Source organism: Cetorhinus maximus, chromosome 12 (assembly GCF_964194155.1).
Source record: "Cetorhinus maximus chromosome 12, sCetMax3.hap1.1, whole genome shotgun sequence".
In the NCBI taxonomy this organism is placed as follows: domain Eukaryota; kingdom Metazoa; phylum Chordata; class Chondrichthyes; order Lamniformes; family Cetorhinidae; genus Cetorhinus; species Cetorhinus maximus.
In genome coordinates this window covers 100,760,300-100,778,178 of record NC_135890.1, presented here as the reverse complement: position 1 = coordinate 100,778,178, position 17,879 = coordinate 100,760,300, and the positions used below count along the sequence as shown (strand labels likewise).

Sequence of the window (17,879 nt, the reverse complement as noted above, 5' to 3'; positions counted from 1 at the left end):
GCTCCTGATTCAGCCACACTTACTGCTGCTTCCTGCCATCCTATGGACTGTGCTAAGCTTCATCATACACCTTGAAAACCTTTCAACACAGTACAGACTAAACCATTTCCATTTGTCCTGCAGGACCAAGTTGATACATAACAGAAGACAAAGAGTAGGAGAACACAAGGTCCTGCCTCTACACAAAACAGCCTCCTCTATTCGAGTCAGGATATCAAAAAACAACTTACATTTGTTTAGTGCCTTCAACATAATAAAATATCCCCAGACACTTCAAAGGAGCATTAAAACAGAATATGGCACCAAGCTACATAAGGAGATACTTGGGCAGATGACCAAAAGCTTGGTCAAAGGAGGTAGGTTGTAAGCTTTGTCTTAAAGGAAGAGAGGAGGAAGAGGAAGAGGAGGAGGAGGATTGAGGCAATTCCAGTGCTTAGGGCCAAGGCAGCTGAAGGCATGGTCAATGGTGATGCAATTAAAATCAGGGATGCTCGGGAGTCCAGAATTAGATGAATGCAAATGTCTCGAGGAGATTACAGAAATAGGGATGGGCGAGGCCATAGAGGGATTGGAAAACAAGGATGAGAATTTTTTTTTTTTAAATCAAGATGTTGCTTGACCCAAAGCCAATGTAAATCAGAGAGCATGGAGTGATTGGTGAACAGTATCTGGTGCGAATTGGGATACAGGCAGGAGTGTTTTGGATGGCCTTAAGTTTACTGATGGTAGAATGCAGGAGGCCATCTAGGAATGCATCAGAAGAGTCAATTCTGGTGGTAATAAACACACAGGTGAGGGCTTTTGAGGGAGGGGTGGAGACTGTTGCTGTTACACAAGTGGAAATAGGCAGTCTTAGTGACAGCATGGATATACAGTTGGATGCTCACTTCAGGGTCAAATGTGACAAGGGCTTGCGAACGATCTGGCTCAGCCTCAGGCAGTTGCCAGGAAGAGGGATGGAATCAGTGGCAAGGGAATGGAGTTTATGGCAGAGACTGAAGACAATGGGTTCACTCTTCTCAATAAATGTAAACTTAAGAGGGGCCAGCCTCTAAAGAAGTATGGTAGCTACTGCTTATCGCACTGGACTGACTGCCAGGAAATTCTGCAACATGTTGAGTATGGGGAGTTTTGGCACATGGCATCAACACTGGCAGTCAACCCTGAAGCATGTAGTCACTTCAATAGATGCTGCAGCTGGCCCTCCTAGAAGTGTCAGTGACACTGATAACATCTCTCAGGGATGCTTGTCTTCACGCCCCAGCCAGACCAAATAGATGGGTCTTCAGTCAGATCACATATCTCTTACAAGCTGCTCTCCCTCAGCTCCTCACCAACCTTATCCTATTGTATCTTTTTCCTTCAACACATAAGACCCTCATCCAATGGAGACACCATATGCTGCCCCCATTACACAGCAAAGCTCTGCACCATACAACAAACACTTTGTGGCCTAAATTGCATGAAGCTATCAGATCTGCCCAAGTATCATAAATCATTGCTCAATGACTGTAATGGTCTACTCAAGAAGGACTTGAGTTAGGGCAAGGATCTACCTAATTGTATCAAGCTCTGCTGCTGAATGTGGTTTCTGGAGAGGAATTTTTTTTTTTAAAGTTCATTCTTTCTTGAGGTGTGGGCATCACTGGCTAGGCCAAGATTTATTGTCCATCCCCAACTGCCCTCGAGTAGGTGGTGGTGAGCCACCTTCTTGAACTGCTGCAGTCCATGAGGTGTAGGTACACCCCCCCAATGCTGTTAGGAAGGGACTTCCAGGATTTTGATCTGCTGCCCTTGTCCATCAACATGGGAGAGGTCGAGGGTTTGGAAGGTGCTGTCAAAGGAGTGATGTGTATGACTATCAGGCTGTTGCTTGTAGAGTCCACTGCATTCGCTGCTCCCAATGCGGTCTCCTCTACATTAGAGACACCAAACGCAGACTGGGTGACTGCTTTGCAGAACACCTTCAGTCTGTCCGCAAGCATGACCCAGACCTCCCTGTCGCTTGCCATTTCAACACTCCACCCTGCTCTCATGCCCACATGTCCGTCCTTGGCCTGCTGCAATGTTCTAGTGAAGCTCAATGCAAACTGGAGGAACAGCACCTCATCTTCCGACTAGGCACTTTACAGCCTTCCGGACTTAACATTGAGTTCAACAATTTCAGGTCATGAACTCTCCCCTTCATCCCCACCCCCTTTCCCCAATAATTTATGATTTTAAAAAATATATATTTTTCTTTTCCCACCTATTTTTAAATTTATTTCAATCTACTGTTTTATCTCCACCTTTTAGCCCATTTCGATTCCTTCCCCCCACCCCACCCCACTAGGGCCATCCACCACTAGCTTGTCCTGCTTTCTACCCTTAATGTCCCCATTAGCACATTCCTTAGATAATGTCACCACCGTCAACACCCCTTTGTCCTTTTGTCTATGGCATCTTTGGCAATCGCTTCTTTGCCTCTACCTATCACTGGCCCCGCATCCAGCTCTACCTGTCCCACCCCCCCTCTACCAGCTTATATTTCACCTCATTTCTCTATTTCCTTAGTTCTGATGAAGAGTCATACAGACTTGAAATGTCAACTGTATTCCTCTCTGCAGATGCTGTCAAACCTGCTGAGTTTTTCCAGGTATTTTTGTTTTTGTTGCTTAAATAGCCTGGGGACAGCTCTCCCAATTTTGACACAAGCCCCCAGATATTTTCAGGATCGGCAGGGCTGCGTGGGCTGTGGTCATTTCCAGTGTCGAGGTCGATGCAAGCCTTACCGTCTGTCCGATTTCATACCTCACCAACTTTTCTGTAGTGATTTGATACAACTGAGTCACTTGCTAGGCCATTTCAGAGGGCATTTAAGAGTCAGCCACATTGCTGTGGGCCTGGAGTGTCACATAGGTCTGATCAGGTAAGGATGACAGATTTCCCTCCCTAAAGGACATTAGTGAACCAGATGGGTTTTTCACGCCAATAGTTTAATGATTTTTTAAAAATTACAGATTTATTAATTGAATTTAAACTATACCAGTTGCCATGGTGGGATTTAAACCCCTGTCCCCAGAACATTGTCCTGGACCTCTGGAATACTAGTGCAGTGACATTACCACTACACCCCCTCCATGAACCAAGTATACAGAGGATTGCTGTAGTTCGTGAGAAAAATTGACAGAAGTATTTGCCCTGGCAATCTGGCAAACATAACATCAGTCATCCATTTAATGCAGACTGACAGACATTACAGATTTCCCCTATGGCAACCTAAAAGGAGCTGGAGACAAAGTAGTCGAGGGCTGCAGCACGTAGTACAGTGCTAGCTGTTGCAGTTAGTTGCGGAGATGTTAAATCTGTGACAACCTCCCTAGAGATGCACAGCCTCCTTAAGCACTGCTCCTCAGGACTGCAGGCATGCTGAACAAAAATTCCTTTGTTGAGGTGGCTTGGGTGGGGGGGTTTGGGGGGAAATGATGATTTCTGGGAGCATGCCTTCTATTTGCTTTCTTCCTGCTCTTCCTCCTGCCCAGGTGGTGGAATTCATTTAATAAGAATCACAACGTAATGTTTGCAAATGCCTCCCAAAACATTGCAGCATTTTCCCCCAAGTGCAGCTGAGGATCCCTTTAAATACCACCAGAAGTGATTGCCTTCTGACTTATACTTCTCATGGTTTGCAGGCAGGGTAAGTAACGAGCAATAGCAGCGCAGGCATACAGGAGATTTAAAAATCATTCGGTCATGGGATGCAGGTGCCACTAGCTGGACCAGCATTTGTTGCCCAGCCCTAATTGCCTTTGCAAAGGTGACGGTGAGCTGCCTTCTTGAACCGCTACAGTCCGAGTGTCGGAGAAACACCCGTATTGCTGTTAGGGAGTTCCTGGATTTTGACCCAACAGGTGAAGGAACGGCGATATAGTTCCAAGTCAGGATGATGTGATACTCGAAGGAAACCTGCAGGTGGTAGTGTTCACATGATCTGCAGAGGTCGTGGGTTTAGAAGGTCAAAGGAGCCTTGGTGAGTTGCTGCAGTGCAAAGGTTATTGCAGAAAATAAAAGTTCATGGTGTAGGGGGCATTGGCATGGATAGAAGATTAGTTAGCTAACAGGAAGCGGAGAGCTGGCATAAATGGATCTTTTTCTGGTTGGCAGGATGTGACGAGTGGTGTGCCACAGGGATCAGTGCTGGGGCCTCAACAGTTTACAATTTATATAAATGAGTTGGATGAAGGGACCGAAGGAATGGTGGCTAAATTTGCTGATGACACAAAGATAGGTAGCAAATTAAATTGTGAAGATGATGTACGGAGGCTACAAAGTGACATACATAGGTTAAGTGAGTGGCAAAGATCTGGCAAACGGAGTATAATGTGAAATCGTTCATTTTGGCAGGAAGAATAAAAAAGGATTATCTAAATGATGAGAGATTGCAGAGCTGAGATTCAGAGGGACCTGGGTGTCCTAGTACATGAATCATAAAAGTTAGTATGCAGGTAATTAGGGAAACTAATGGAAGTTATTTATTGTGAAGAGAATTGCTTACAAAATTAGGGAGGTTATGCTTCAGTTGTACAGGGCACTGGTGAGACCACATCTGGAGTATTGTGTACAGTACTGGTCTCCTTATTTAACAAAAGATGTAAATGCATTAAAAGCAGTTCAGAGAAGGTCTACTAGACTAATACCAGGAATGAGTGGGTTCTCTTATGAGTTAAGGCTGGATAGGTTAGGCTTGTATCCACTGCAATTTAGAAGAGTAAGAGTTGGCTTGATTGAAACCTTTAAGATCCTGTGGGGTCTTGACAGGGTGGATGTGGAGAGGATGTTTCCTCTTGTGGGAGAATCTAGAACGGGGGGGGGGGGGGTCATTGTTTAAAATTAAGGGGTTAATCATTTAAGACAAATGAGGATAAATTTTCTCTCACAGGGTAGTGAATGTTTAGAACTCTTCCTCAAAATGCAGTGGAAGCAGAGTCTTTGAATATTTTTAAGGCAGAGCTAGATAGATTCTTGATTAACAAGGTTAATCAGGGACAGGCAGGAATGTGGGGTCGAGGATACATTCAGATCAGCCATGATCTTATTGAATGGTGGAGCAGGCTCAAGGAGTCCTAATTTGTGTGCATCTTGCACAGTGGCAGCCATGTATACCATTTACATTGGTGGTGGAGGGAATGAATTTTGAAAGTGGATGAGGTACCAATCAAGCAGGTTGCTTTGTCCTGGATTGTGTCAGGTGAGTTACTCGCTGACGAATTCCCAGCCTCTGACCTGCTCTTGTAGCCACAGTATTTATACGGCTGGTCCAGTTCAGTTTCTGGTCAATGGTAACCCTCAGGCTGTTGATAGTGGCATTACCATCGCTGAATCCCCCATTGAGTGTCAAGGGGAGATGGCTGGATTCTTTCTTGGAAATGGTCATTGCCTGGCACATGTGGGGCAAATGTTACTTGCCACTAGTCAACCCCAGCCTGAACATATTCTTGCTGCAATTGGACAGACTACTTCAGTAGGATGGCATCAGAAATTCTGACCAGTGCTTGATCCCAATTAGTATTTTTCATTAGGCTGCCACCAGTTTCTGGCTGCCTAAGCCAAGGACTACCTGAAAATTGGAAAGAGCAGACAGCCAATACATTCTGTGTCTCACATAACATTTGTCCTGCTACTGGCCTGTTTTGAGCGAGATATTTGAGAGATGTAAATTGCGCCACATGTTCCTATTCGAATTGAATGGCTTATTTACTTCCTCAGGTAACTGCCTATGACAAATTAACTTGTGACTTGATTTCTGAATGAACGAGATTTTTATTTTAGCCCATTAGGCATCATAACAGGTTGAGGGAGACTTTACCACATTAAATCTTGACAAAAATGCCATTTTTCCCTCACACATTCTCCATGCCATACACCTCATACCCACAAAATAGCAGGGAACCAACATGATCTTTTGGGCCTCATAACAGTTCTGGGAATATTCATAAGAATGACTAGCTATAGTTTTGAAAAAGGTTTCCAAACAAACTGAACTAAACTTCTTAAAACAATAAAAACTCATTGTTCTGTTTATTGCTTCATCAGCACCGATTCCTATTAGTTGCTCCTTCACTGGAGCTGTAGGCTTACTACATGAAATACAATTACCTGTGCAATGAGGTTCCAGGTGCTAGATATTGAAGCAATTTTTAAAAAAAAAATTCATTTATGGGATGTGAACATCACTGGCTGGTCCAGCATTTATTGCCCATTCCTAATTGCCCTTGAGAACACAATGATGAGCTGCCTCCTTAAACCACAGCAATCCATGTGGTGCAGGTACACCCACAGTGCTGTTAGGGAGGAAGTTCCAGGATTTTGACCCTGCAACAGTGAAGGAACGGTGATCTATTTCCAAGTCAGGATGGCGAGTGGCTTGGAGGGGGAACTTCCAGGTATCTGCTGCCTTTGTCCTTCTAGATGGTAGTGGTCGTGGGTTTGAAAAGTGCTGTCTAAGGAACCTTGGTGAGTTTCTGCAGTGCATCTTGTAGATGGTACACACTGCTGCCACTGTGCGTCAATGGTGGAGGGAATGAATGTTTGTGGATGGGGTGCCAACTAAGTGGGCTGCTTTGTCCTGGGTGGTGTCAAGCTTCTTGATTGTTGTATTTGGTGTAGTCTTAATCATTATCTCTTTCCATTTCAGAACTTAAATCTTGTCATTATTAAAGATTTAAGTGCTAAATATATTGGCCATTTAAGTTAGTTGTTATCAACTTTCTAGGTCACTGGGAAAACAAATATTGTAATGATTTTTTTTTTTTAAAGACTCCTAAATTTAACTGTCTCCAGATAGAATAATCCTATTACTGGTATTAGGACTTGTTTGTGATACTAACAGCACTATTAATCCTAGTGCTGGATCTCCATTTAACACCCAAAGACTGGAGACTTGTTGGACACAGATGCGCTGCATCATCATAGTACAGAGCTGTATATCATTAAAATTCACCAGCATCATGCCAACTTCCTTTTATTCCCACACTCGCTGTTGATAATAAAATTACTCTCTTCAGGCTTTTTGACTAAATTATTTGGAGCAATAATATGGCAGACTGAAAATGAAAACATTTATTTATTTTTGGATGGCAAACATCTGACTACATAGGCAAAAAAAAAAGATAAATCTTGGATTTCTTGCAGGCTATAAATACTGATGCTCAAGCTGGATTTAAATAGTATTCTACTTCCTGATGTGCTACACAGAATTATAATTAACTTGCAGAGATGCCTGATTCAAGTGATGAAATGTTGATTTAATTGCCTCTCTCTATTTGCTGGGATGTGCTCCTGAATGATGTTGTTTATTGCCTTTAAAATGTAATAAAAACAATTTTTTTTAAAAATCAAGTAAATTTCTACTTTTCAATCTCCTTCCATTTTGTCTCCTCTGTACTGATTGAGGACTGACACTGGGGTATCGTTTTGCAGCCAAACCCTAGTGCCCAGTGTCTCACCCAATGGTTATTTGTCATGTGTAAACCTGACCACTAAACATCAGTCTATCCACCTGTGAAGGGTATCGCCCAGTCATGTCCTTACTCACCCTCCATACATGCAAATGAAACAGGGATTAGCAAATAGAAAAGTGGGAAACAGCTGACTTTTCTCCCTCTTAGCGCAGGCAAACCCAGACCAAGTGTAGCACCCTAATTACCACTTAGTTAACCTAGCACAGACTAGAAACTAAACCCGAGGTTGTCTTGATCTTGTATATCTCAAGTTATGTAGAGTCATCAAATGACTCATTTGAGGCTTTTAAAAATGTGTTGGGCTCCTTCCAACATTGAAGTGCTTCTGCAGAGATCAATTGAACATTTGCTGATACAGAATAAATGCAGAGCGAGGGCAATTAAAGCTCAAATGACCAAATTAGATGTCTGCCCTTCGGTATTATCCAACATCCTCAAAGAAAATGGTTTCTTGGAATGAGCACAGGCTTGATGCAAGTTAGATTTTTTTTTGCAATAAATCTCTGGGTTAAATCAAAAGCATGACAACATAATCATTGCTAGACCAAAAAAAAAGAGACCCACAGTCCATCTAGTTCACCTTCCACCATCCTAATGGAGTTGCTGACTCATCATAGCAATCAATCCTCTATCAATTAAACACCAAGATCTCTGATACGAGGGGAGGTAAGCCCCAGTGGTGGATGGCTTTGGGAACTATAGGTCCAAAGCCACCCATGGCTCCCAAGCATGCTACTCTTGCCACACATTGGCGTCAGACAGCATGACAGGCAGGTGGGGGGGGGAAAAATAGGAAGGAACAATATGGCAAGAAGGCAACAAAAAAATTGGTTTCTTGCCGTTAAACCAGTTTGCAATCATACCGTCAATGGCAGGCCATGTTGTCCACCACCGCATGTCGGGAACCTATTTTCAAAACTTTAGCATCTCATTATAAGCCCTGCTTTCCGGAATCATCCCCCCCCTGCTGGATCATCTGGGCATAATCATGACAACGTGCTTCACAACCGTACACAAGCGAAGGGCACCTGGCGAGCTACACTTCCCTCGGAACTTTGAGGTTTGTTTCCCTATCTTGCTACAGGCAGCACTCGTGGTCATCAGCACCAGGCTTCGCAGGAAGCACCACAGCACTTTTAGGGGGCTCATGGGCAGGTCTCTACCTACCAGACCAGCTGTAAGGCAGGGGTGGCTTTACAACAGCTGTGGGGCTAGGGCTTGCTTGGGGAAAGGGGAGAAGTGGCCTCAGGCAAGGAGAGGGTCTGCAGGGCGAGGGCGTGTGTGGGGGCACATGTTGATCTGTGCAAGTGGCCTCAAGATGGCGAGGGCAAAGGAGGCAGTCTCCAGAGGAGACGAGGCCGGATGGAGACATGAGGGTGTGCGCGAGAGAGTAAGTGGTGATGTCCCGAGCTGGCAGTGAGTGCGATGATAGTGAATGTGCAAAGGGCTTGTGAATGAGAGAGTTGAGTGATAAAATGGTTGCCTTATCCTGGCAGCATGGATGAGATCATTTGTCCGTTTTCTGCACTGGATGGCTGACCTGTGTGTGCAGCATCGGCACTGACCACCTCTGCCACCGCCTCCCAGGCCAGAGCGGTGAGACTGACGGGCTTCCAGCAGCCAGAGCCGGGGAGTGGGGTAGAGGACATTGTGGCAGATCACCATGGTGTCCAGGTGCTGTCTCAGGGATGCATCATTGAATCGGTGGGTGGGGGGGTGGGGGGGGGAGCTGCTGCACTCTTCTTGACTTTTGGTGCTATAACTTACCAGAGCAGCCCTGGGCTGCAAACATCAAGTGTGTGCATGGCTGCAGTTTAAATATGACCGGGTGAGGAAACGGCAAGGTGGGAAAATCGGAGGCCAGCCATTAGCGAGACGCTGTGTTTCCCTGTGGCTGCATAATTAATGAGGTGGAAAATGGGACAATACAGCCCGAAAACCCACCATTGCAGTTGGCGAGTAAAACAACTTTCTCCCTCACCCACTACCGCACTGTGCGCGAATCTGGGATGATTCCGCCCATTGTGTTATTTTGGGATACAGTATTTCAGCAATTTTGAGAGACAATGTGGGTGTGTTTGGGAAGTTGTATAACAGAGGAATGTCTGTTATCACAAATGCCTAACATATTAAATATTGATTTAAGGTGGTATAGTGATGAGTATATTTTCCCAAGTCTTCTACTTGTAGCAGGAAAGAACACATAAAATGCAGTTTTTCCTTCTTTATTCTCACGTCTACCTCTTCATTAAAAATAATGAAAACACCAGCATGTTGATCAACCTATTCAAATAATAATTACAATGATTCCCAATAAAGACTCCCCGATTGTCAGCAGAACACATGGGAGTGAGAACAAAATTAAAATTGGCAAAAAAAAACAATCACTCGATTAGACCCTTTGTTCTACATAAATCAGGGTGCATATTTAATTGAAACTTACAGCTACAAATTCTACTGGCCTCACTAAGGCAAAACTTGGGCTTGGCCGATTTCAAACTTTTAATATCCAACAAGAGATTAGCTTAAAAGAGAAACTCCAGTATAAATACATTAACATTGAGGTAACCCTCTATTATTGACCACCAGAAGATTAGGGGAGTAAAATAAGGTTCAACCAATTTGCGAGATACAAGCATGCATCTATTCGCATGGTTAATACAATGTTAACCATCCAGCAGCTTCAGTATAACTGCAGCCTAGTCTGTATCTACTTATGTTGCATAGCTGCACAGCTGACTTTCAGTTGGACCAATGTGCCACCTTCATAGTTTTAAAAACTGAAGACAGACACTTTATAGTTGTTAACAAAAATTCAGACAATTTTCTAACATTAGAAATTTGAACAGGACTTGAAGCCAGTAGGAGTTCTCCATGAGCATTTGACTGTGCATGCTTAGCATTCTCTTTTTCCCTCCCTTACATCAGTGTAGGGAGGCTGTATAGTTACAAAACAAATAGCTTCTAAAAAAGGCATCACATTTTACACCAGTAACTGCAATATAACTATATTGCACTAAACCAATACAATGGTTAACATTGTATTAACCATGCAAATTGTTACATGCTTGTATCTCACAAATTGGTTGAATCTTATTTTACTCCCCTAATCTTCTGGTGGTCAATAATAAAAGGTTACCTCAATGTTAATGTATTTATACTGGTGTTTCTCTTTTAAGCTAATTTAGCTGACAAAAGGAGACGCACAATAAACTGGACTATGTAACAAATCTCTCACCACTTATTTGATCCTTGGGATAAAAAGCTTTTTTGGCAGCATCACAACTTAGCCCTGGCAAGAGCAAAGTGCAAGCATCAAGAAAAAAAAAAACACGAAAAATAAATCAACATTCTTCTTCCTCTTCAATTGTTCCTATAGCACTTGTATATGTGGAAAAAATACCAGACTTCTATTAGGATATCACAGTATAACAGTCGAATGGGTTTACCAGCTTCATTTTTTACAGCTTAAAATAAAATTAGAAAGATACTCATTAAAATGTTTTTTTGGTTTGAAAGCACAAAGCAAGCCTTAGAAATGGAATGTATTATGGTCAACAGAGCGCTTAAGGGGCTAACCATAAACAAGTCAGTAAGCCCATTTAACCAGTCTCCTATTGAAGAGAATTTTGAATCCAATAAAAATCTGAAACCAAAAGCCTGATGACCACGAAGCCATTGACGATTGATGGGAAGGGAAGAAGGAAAAAATGAAGAGTTTGTGTTTCAGACCTGGTGCCATCACTTCAATGATCAAAGAGCATTCACCCTTTAACATTCACTCTTTAGCCTCACCTAAAGAATGAGCATCCAACCAGACAGCTCATAGGATAGGTGGAGATGATGGTACTTGTCATCCATGGAACCATGTCCTAGGAAGAATCAACACTTCACGAGAAGGTCAAGATGAAAAAAAATGTTCGATTTCAACATGATAAAAGTTAATGTTAACAACCCGGGTGCCACCTTGATAAACAGGAGGATCCAGAGAGCCTCAGGAAAATAGGCAAGTTTAAAAAAAAAAGCTTTGTTCTGCATTAGTTGCACTACTGGAGTGAAGCCAAAAGTGGAGTGGAACCATTGTCAGCAGGTGATCTCTTGCACTTTAAACGGCTTCTGGGCCTTAATGGCACCACAACTTATGTTAAGGCAAAGCAAATTGAGATTCATCAAATTGTTCCCTAAATTGTTCTGTATGGTGTCTAGATTCCAAAGACAAAAATATTTGGAAGAACCCTGCAGAAAGTGCACTAGAAAGGAGCAAGAATTTCAAATTCTACTGTTTAGTTTGTTCAACCTTTCCTTATCAGCATAATCGATCTGAAGCATCATTTTACCTGGCCTCAGTTTCCAGTACGGGTAGAAAGCAATCCCGTGCGAATTACTGGGAGTTCCAGAGAACTGACTGACTTACATGTTACGAGGCAAATCTTCACTGGTGCATTAACTGTTCAAAATTATTCCTTCATAATGTGACTGGGGAAATCCATCATTTAAAGATGCACAAATTGCTCCATATGTTTTAATTAATTCTCTCGACTTGTAATGTGGTGCTAATAATGATACTACTGCAACACTTTCATTTGTTTCAGATTCTGTCAGGAATGTTTCTATAAGGACAACTTTTTTTGTTTTTTTCCCCCCATTTGTTCATGGGATGTGGGCGTCGCTGGCTAGGCCAGCATTTATTGTCCATCCCTAATTGCCTATCCCTAATTGCCCTTGTTTAGAGGTCATTAAAAAGAGTCAACCACATGTAGGAGTCACATGTAGGCCAGACCAGTAAAGACAGCAGATTTCCTTCCCTCATTTCCCATCAATCGACAATGGCTTCGTGGTCATCAGACTTTTAATTCCAGATTTTTATTGGACTCAAATTTCACCATCTGCTGTGGTGGGGTTCATTACCCTAGGTCTCTGGAATACTAGTCCAGTGACAATACCACTGCCTCCCTACAAGGGCTGTATTTTAACCTGCAAACTTCTTTTTCTGGGTTAGTTGTGTTAGGGTTAAGAACTGAGCCATTGTATTCTTTGAGACTGTGCGAGTGCAAAATGGATACTGAAACTTCAATATTAAGTAACATTTAGAGTTAAGTAAAGGGAAACAGAATTACCACGCATACAGCTACAGGAACTGGTCCACCCTTCTCAAACACTGGGAGCTGATCAATCCTGAACATTTTTAGTTAGTTCAACTTCTGAACTGGTTTAAAAAAAAAATTGCATGGAAATACCCTTCAATGAAACAATTTTGTAAACAAAATATAATAACAAAGCCAAACCAATGCACATTTCACCCCAATTAAGACCACAGATATCCTAGTTCTAGCTACACTAACTAGCTCATATCCGTAACAGAGGTTAACCTCCTATAATTATACATTTATACATATATACAATTATACATAAGTTCCTGTACTGTTGTGCTGCAAGCATAGGGAAAATCTCTGGGATACACATTGGGAACAATGAATATCAGCTTTGTAAAAGCTAAATTAGCTTTCTAAATTGGCATTCTAAACATTCTAAATTAGCAGTTCTCATATGGTTTAGATGTACAGTTGAATTTTTCTTCCTTCCATTTCCAGTGTTCTTTCCTCTCCTCCTGATTGGGACATGATGCACAGGCACTGGCTGCCCTCTTGTCCCTCACGCAAGTGGCCATTCTTTAATGCTCAAGCAGAGAACCTGGACTGGTTATTCAACGTGGATGATCAGTTGTCCTACCAGGTCATCAAACTGATCTCTACACCCACATACTTCCAGCTAGAATCTCTACATACTGAGCTGGAGTAGAAGCTCCAGTTTACTTTCCATTCCCCTGGGTTAGGTAGACAATCATTTCAGATGCGTTAACACCACACACTTAGAGCCGAAGAGGGGATCTTCCTGGTCTATATATTTCCACACAAGAGTTCAGCTTTTTTTTTTTGGCAGCGTTCTTGGAGAATCATAGAACCTTACAATACAGGAGGCCATTCAGCCCATCATGCAATGTCAGCTCTTTGACAGAGCTTTCCAATTGGTCCACTTCCTTTCTCTTCTCTTTCCCCAGAGTCCTGCAATTATTTAGCCAATTCCCTTTTGAAAGTTATAACTGAATCTGTTTCTATCACCCTTTGTGTATGTCAAATCATAACCCACTATAAAAGAAAAATCTCTTCACATTCAACATTGGCGCTATGAATTACTTTAAAAATTGTTTCTTGAACCTTCCTGCAGTGGAAACAGTTTCTCCTTTATGATTTTGCCTGTGTTACCTCTAGACTTGACAGCATCTGGCCAGCTTCTCGTGTTCTATCTTCTGTACACTGAGGTCGTCCAAAAATTTGCCGCCCATGTTCTAACTTGCACAATGTCCATCCACCCAGCACTCCTGTACTAACTGATCAGCATTAGTTCCAAACTAAGCAACACCTCTATTTTTGAAATTCTCATCCTGGTTTTCAAATTTTCCCATGGCTTTGTTCCTCCCCACCACTGTCACTTCCTCCAACCCTACAACTCTGCTTCCCCACCACCCTTGAGATATTTGTGCTCGTCCAATTTTGCCTTCGAGTTTAAAAATCAATCCAACATTGCTGGCCATGCCTTTAGCTGGCACGGCCCTAAGCAATGGAATTCTCTCCCTAAAGTTCACTGCTTCTCTAATGCCTCTTTCCTCCTTAAAGCTTTTGACATCTGCCCCAAAATTTCCTTATGGCTTGGTGTGAAATTGTTTCATAACACACCTGTGGAGCACCTTGGAATGTTTTAATATGTTGAAGGCACTACATAAATACAAATTGTTTTTTTAAAGGTTTCTATCAAATTTCAATTTTTCTAGTGTTTACATGTAAACTCTCATCCTTGGTACCATTCTAGTAAATCTCCTTTGTACCATCTCCAAGAGTCTGGAATCGTACTGAAAGTGTGGGGCCCAGAATACCCCAGCTGCAGAACTTTTCCCATCAGTTTCACAGCAATTATTTCACAGTCTGTACTTTTGACAAAATAGCGTCATGCTGTTTGCCAAACTCAATGAGCTTTCAGATTAACTTACACATTAGCAATACTGTGATTTTATTAATTAATGCAAAAACTGCACTATAACCAGGCATATGTATTGGCCATTATTTTGGAGACTCCAGTTCTCAACTCGGCACATGTTCCACTGCATCCAAACTCCCAAAAATATTTCAACCCATATAGGCAAAGCACCTGCAAATCTTGGTTATTCAAATTCCAAACCTCATTTCAGTGGAGCAAAGAAGATAGGTCATATTAAGTCAGTAAAATTCAGTCATATTAAAATCAGTAAAATTTAGGGCTTTTTTGATAATTTTTCCTTTCTTCTACTTTGAAGATGTTTGATTTCACTTATTACATATTCACAATTTATTTCTCAGCTATGTGTCTGTCATATGCAAAAGGGTAACCGCAATCTATACACCTAGAATGTTTTTAACCCAATAGAGTGCACATTCTCTCTTTATACAGACACAACACTCCACTCACGCAAGCCAAAGGAGCCGATGTTTTTTGATCACACGCTCACCCACAAAAAAAAAAGCATATGCACAAATTTTGCTGGAGCTCAACCAGCTGAAACCAGCGTTAGCATGGGGCCCTGATAAACTTACTTCTGCTCAACTAGGGTCACCTTACCAGTTAGGGCACTGGTTTACGAGGTATCTGGAGCTGGGCAAATGGAATCCCAAACCCCAGAGACAAGTCTCCCTTTCCAGTTTTCATTAATGAGCCAGGATTGGCTGGTCATTCATTATCACTACCCTGGAATAATGTGGTTCTGCTTGATCAGGTGTCAGATTATTAACTACAACGCAGACTTTGCTCCATCATGAAGCCACCTCTTCCTGAAAGAAATCACACTTATCATTCCCCTCATCAACTGGCTCTCCGCCACCACCTCCCACAAAAGTCACGAATTGATCAGACAACAGACAAGAGTTGATTGGAGCCATTGTCAAGTGGTTAACCTGTACTAGGAGTTCCTCACAGCTCCATATTCACTAGGAATATATTTAAAATCTCATAATGACAAGTTTTCTTTAAAACTTGAGTAACAACAGTAAAATCTAAAAGTTCTTCAAGGTTAGTCTCAAAGCTGTAAAACATAATGGAGTTCAAATGAGGTAAACCTGAAAGTGAAATCTGGATGGTTTCTGAGTGACTCCATTACAAAAGTGGCTATACTGCAAGAAGTACTTCATTGACTGTAAAGCACTTTGGGTCTTTGTTATGAAAGGTGCTATATAAATGCAAGTTCTTTCCTTCCGAGGCCTGAAATTCGTCACTACCTTTAAACACAATCCTACGCATTTGCTGTTATTTCTCAACATAGTACTGCTCGGTATAGATTCAAGGAAAGTGTTTGGAATGAAATAGTTTACAAAAAGGTAGGTAGGGGAAAAAAAAGAGCAACAACTTAACCCTGTAGTTTGGCCTTACAATTGAAGGCCACTTTTACATTGATGTGGTTTCAGCTACTGATCAATAGGAAATAGGCAGCAACATCATTCCCAAGTCCTGATCGAGCTCTGCAATCCACCCAAGGACAGCAGTGCAGTTATGATTGTAATATTTTTTGTACTGATGCACCTGGTGATACATTTTGTAAAAGTTGAACCGGATTGTACCCTTGAAATGGTGTTTTTGGAATGGTTTGGAATGTGATTGAAGATATTTTATGAATAAAGTATATTTTTGCAAAAAAAAAGACAGCAGTGCAGTGGGCGGGGCCTCCTGGGAGTGGCTCTCACATTACTTGAGCTTGGAATTCTGCTGTAAAAACGCAGTTCTCTGAGAAACCAGGATTAGGGAGTGCTTAGAGACTCCCTTCTGCTGTTGTATTGCACAGTGCCTATAATACTCTAACATCAAGCAAATAGCTGCAGGAAAAGCCAAGTTTTACACCCACCCACACACGTAAGATTTGCCCCCCCATATGCTAGATCTTGGCCTTAGTGTCATCCATCACAAACATATGAAAATCAATACACATGCTGTCTTACTCAAAGGTAAAATTATATGCAATTGCAGGGAATTAAAATGTCTGGCTCAAGCTAAAAGTTATACATTAAGTATATCCACCGTATGAATGGGGACAGTTTCAGGATTGTACTGGGTGGATGACACACAGTCCAGAGTCTACAGGGCAATTGCAGGATATGATGCACAGGGACAGTGTCAGTAACAATGAAAGTGGCAGCACTTGACTTTAAAAAGGGAGACAGATTTCACACTGAAATGCTGATATTATATAGGCGCGTGCAATAAAAAGATCAATGCGGGTAAAGTATAAACTCTCACACAGTCCCTCCCACAGTCCCTACCCTCCCTCACACAGTCCCTACCCTCCCTCCCCTCTCCCCTCCGTACCCTCCCTCACACAGTCCCTCACACAGTCCCTACCCTCCCTCCCACAGTCCCTCCCCTCCCTCCCCTCTCCCCTCCGTACCCTCCCTCACACAGTCCCTCACACAGTCCCTCCCCTCCCTCACACAGTCCCTACCCTCCCTCACACAGTCCCTACCCTCTCCCTCCCCTCTCCAGCTGGGTGGGCGTTGGGCTGCTCCTGGCCGGCCTCAGGGGGGGACTTACCATGGCGTCCAGGTTCTTGAGGTCGCCCAGCCTCCTGTGGGCTCGGGGGCGGGAAGCCCCCCGGTCGGGCGGCTCCTCCATGGCGTCGCGGATCTCCTGGTCGATCTCCTCCTCCAGCTGGATCAGCATGGGGGCCAACATGCCGAACTTGGAGCCCCGCCTGGCCACTTCCAGCAGGCACAGGACGAAGTTTTTCTCGTTCTTCCGGAGGACCAGGTCGTCGGTCTCGAACATCAGCGCGTCCCGGACGCCCAGGTCGCGGCGGCACCAGCCGATGAAGTTGGACACGTTGTCCCGGGCGACGAAGGAGCCGGGCGGCACGTTCCGCGAGGCGAAGGTGACCTCGGTGCGGGGGATGCTCACCCTGCCGGCCGCCTCGGGGCGCCGGGACTGGAAGTCCAGGGCGCTTTGGGTAACGTTGTTGGCGTGTTGGCAAAGGGCACATCCCGTCTCCAGCGACTCCACAAACATGTCGACGTGGATCTCTAAACCGTACAGGGCATTGAGCCACTCGGCCAAGTCCTCCTTCATGGCGTAAAGATACTCCTCGCTGGACCTGAAGGGTCGGATACTCTTACTGGCAGCTGACTGGATGTTACTCTGATCCGCCATCTCTCCCTCTCCTTCCTTCCCTCCCTCCCTCTCTCTCTCTCTCTCTCCCTCCCTCCCCCTCTCCCTCCAGCTCCCTACGCCACTCCTGTGAATCCGGTCCCGGTTACTCTCAGGTAGCGCACTGTCTCCTCACTGCCGAGCCCAACTCCATCCCACCAGGGT

At 43.5% G+C, this 17,879-nt stretch overlaps 1 protein-coding gene across 2 annotated transcripts in view; it reads right to left on the bottom strand.

The window, feature by feature from the left end:
• The window catches only part of gas2l1 (growth arrest-specific 2 like 1), a 62,881-nt gene extending 45,002 nt beyond the window's left edge, over positions 1-17,879 (bottom strand). The window contains exons 1-2 of one of the 2 annotated variants that reach the window (XM_078554253.1): positions 17,796-17,879; positions 17,106-17,741 (exon numbers count right to left, since the gene is read on the bottom strand). In XM_078554253.1, coding sequence (XP_078410379.1) covers positions 17,106-17,717 — 612 coding nt within the window. In that variant the 5' untranslated portion in view covers positions 17,718-17,741; positions 17,796-17,879. The remainder of the gene's footprint in view (positions 1-17,105; positions 17,742-17,795) is intronic. The other variant, XM_078554252.1, reaches the window with a different exon arrangement.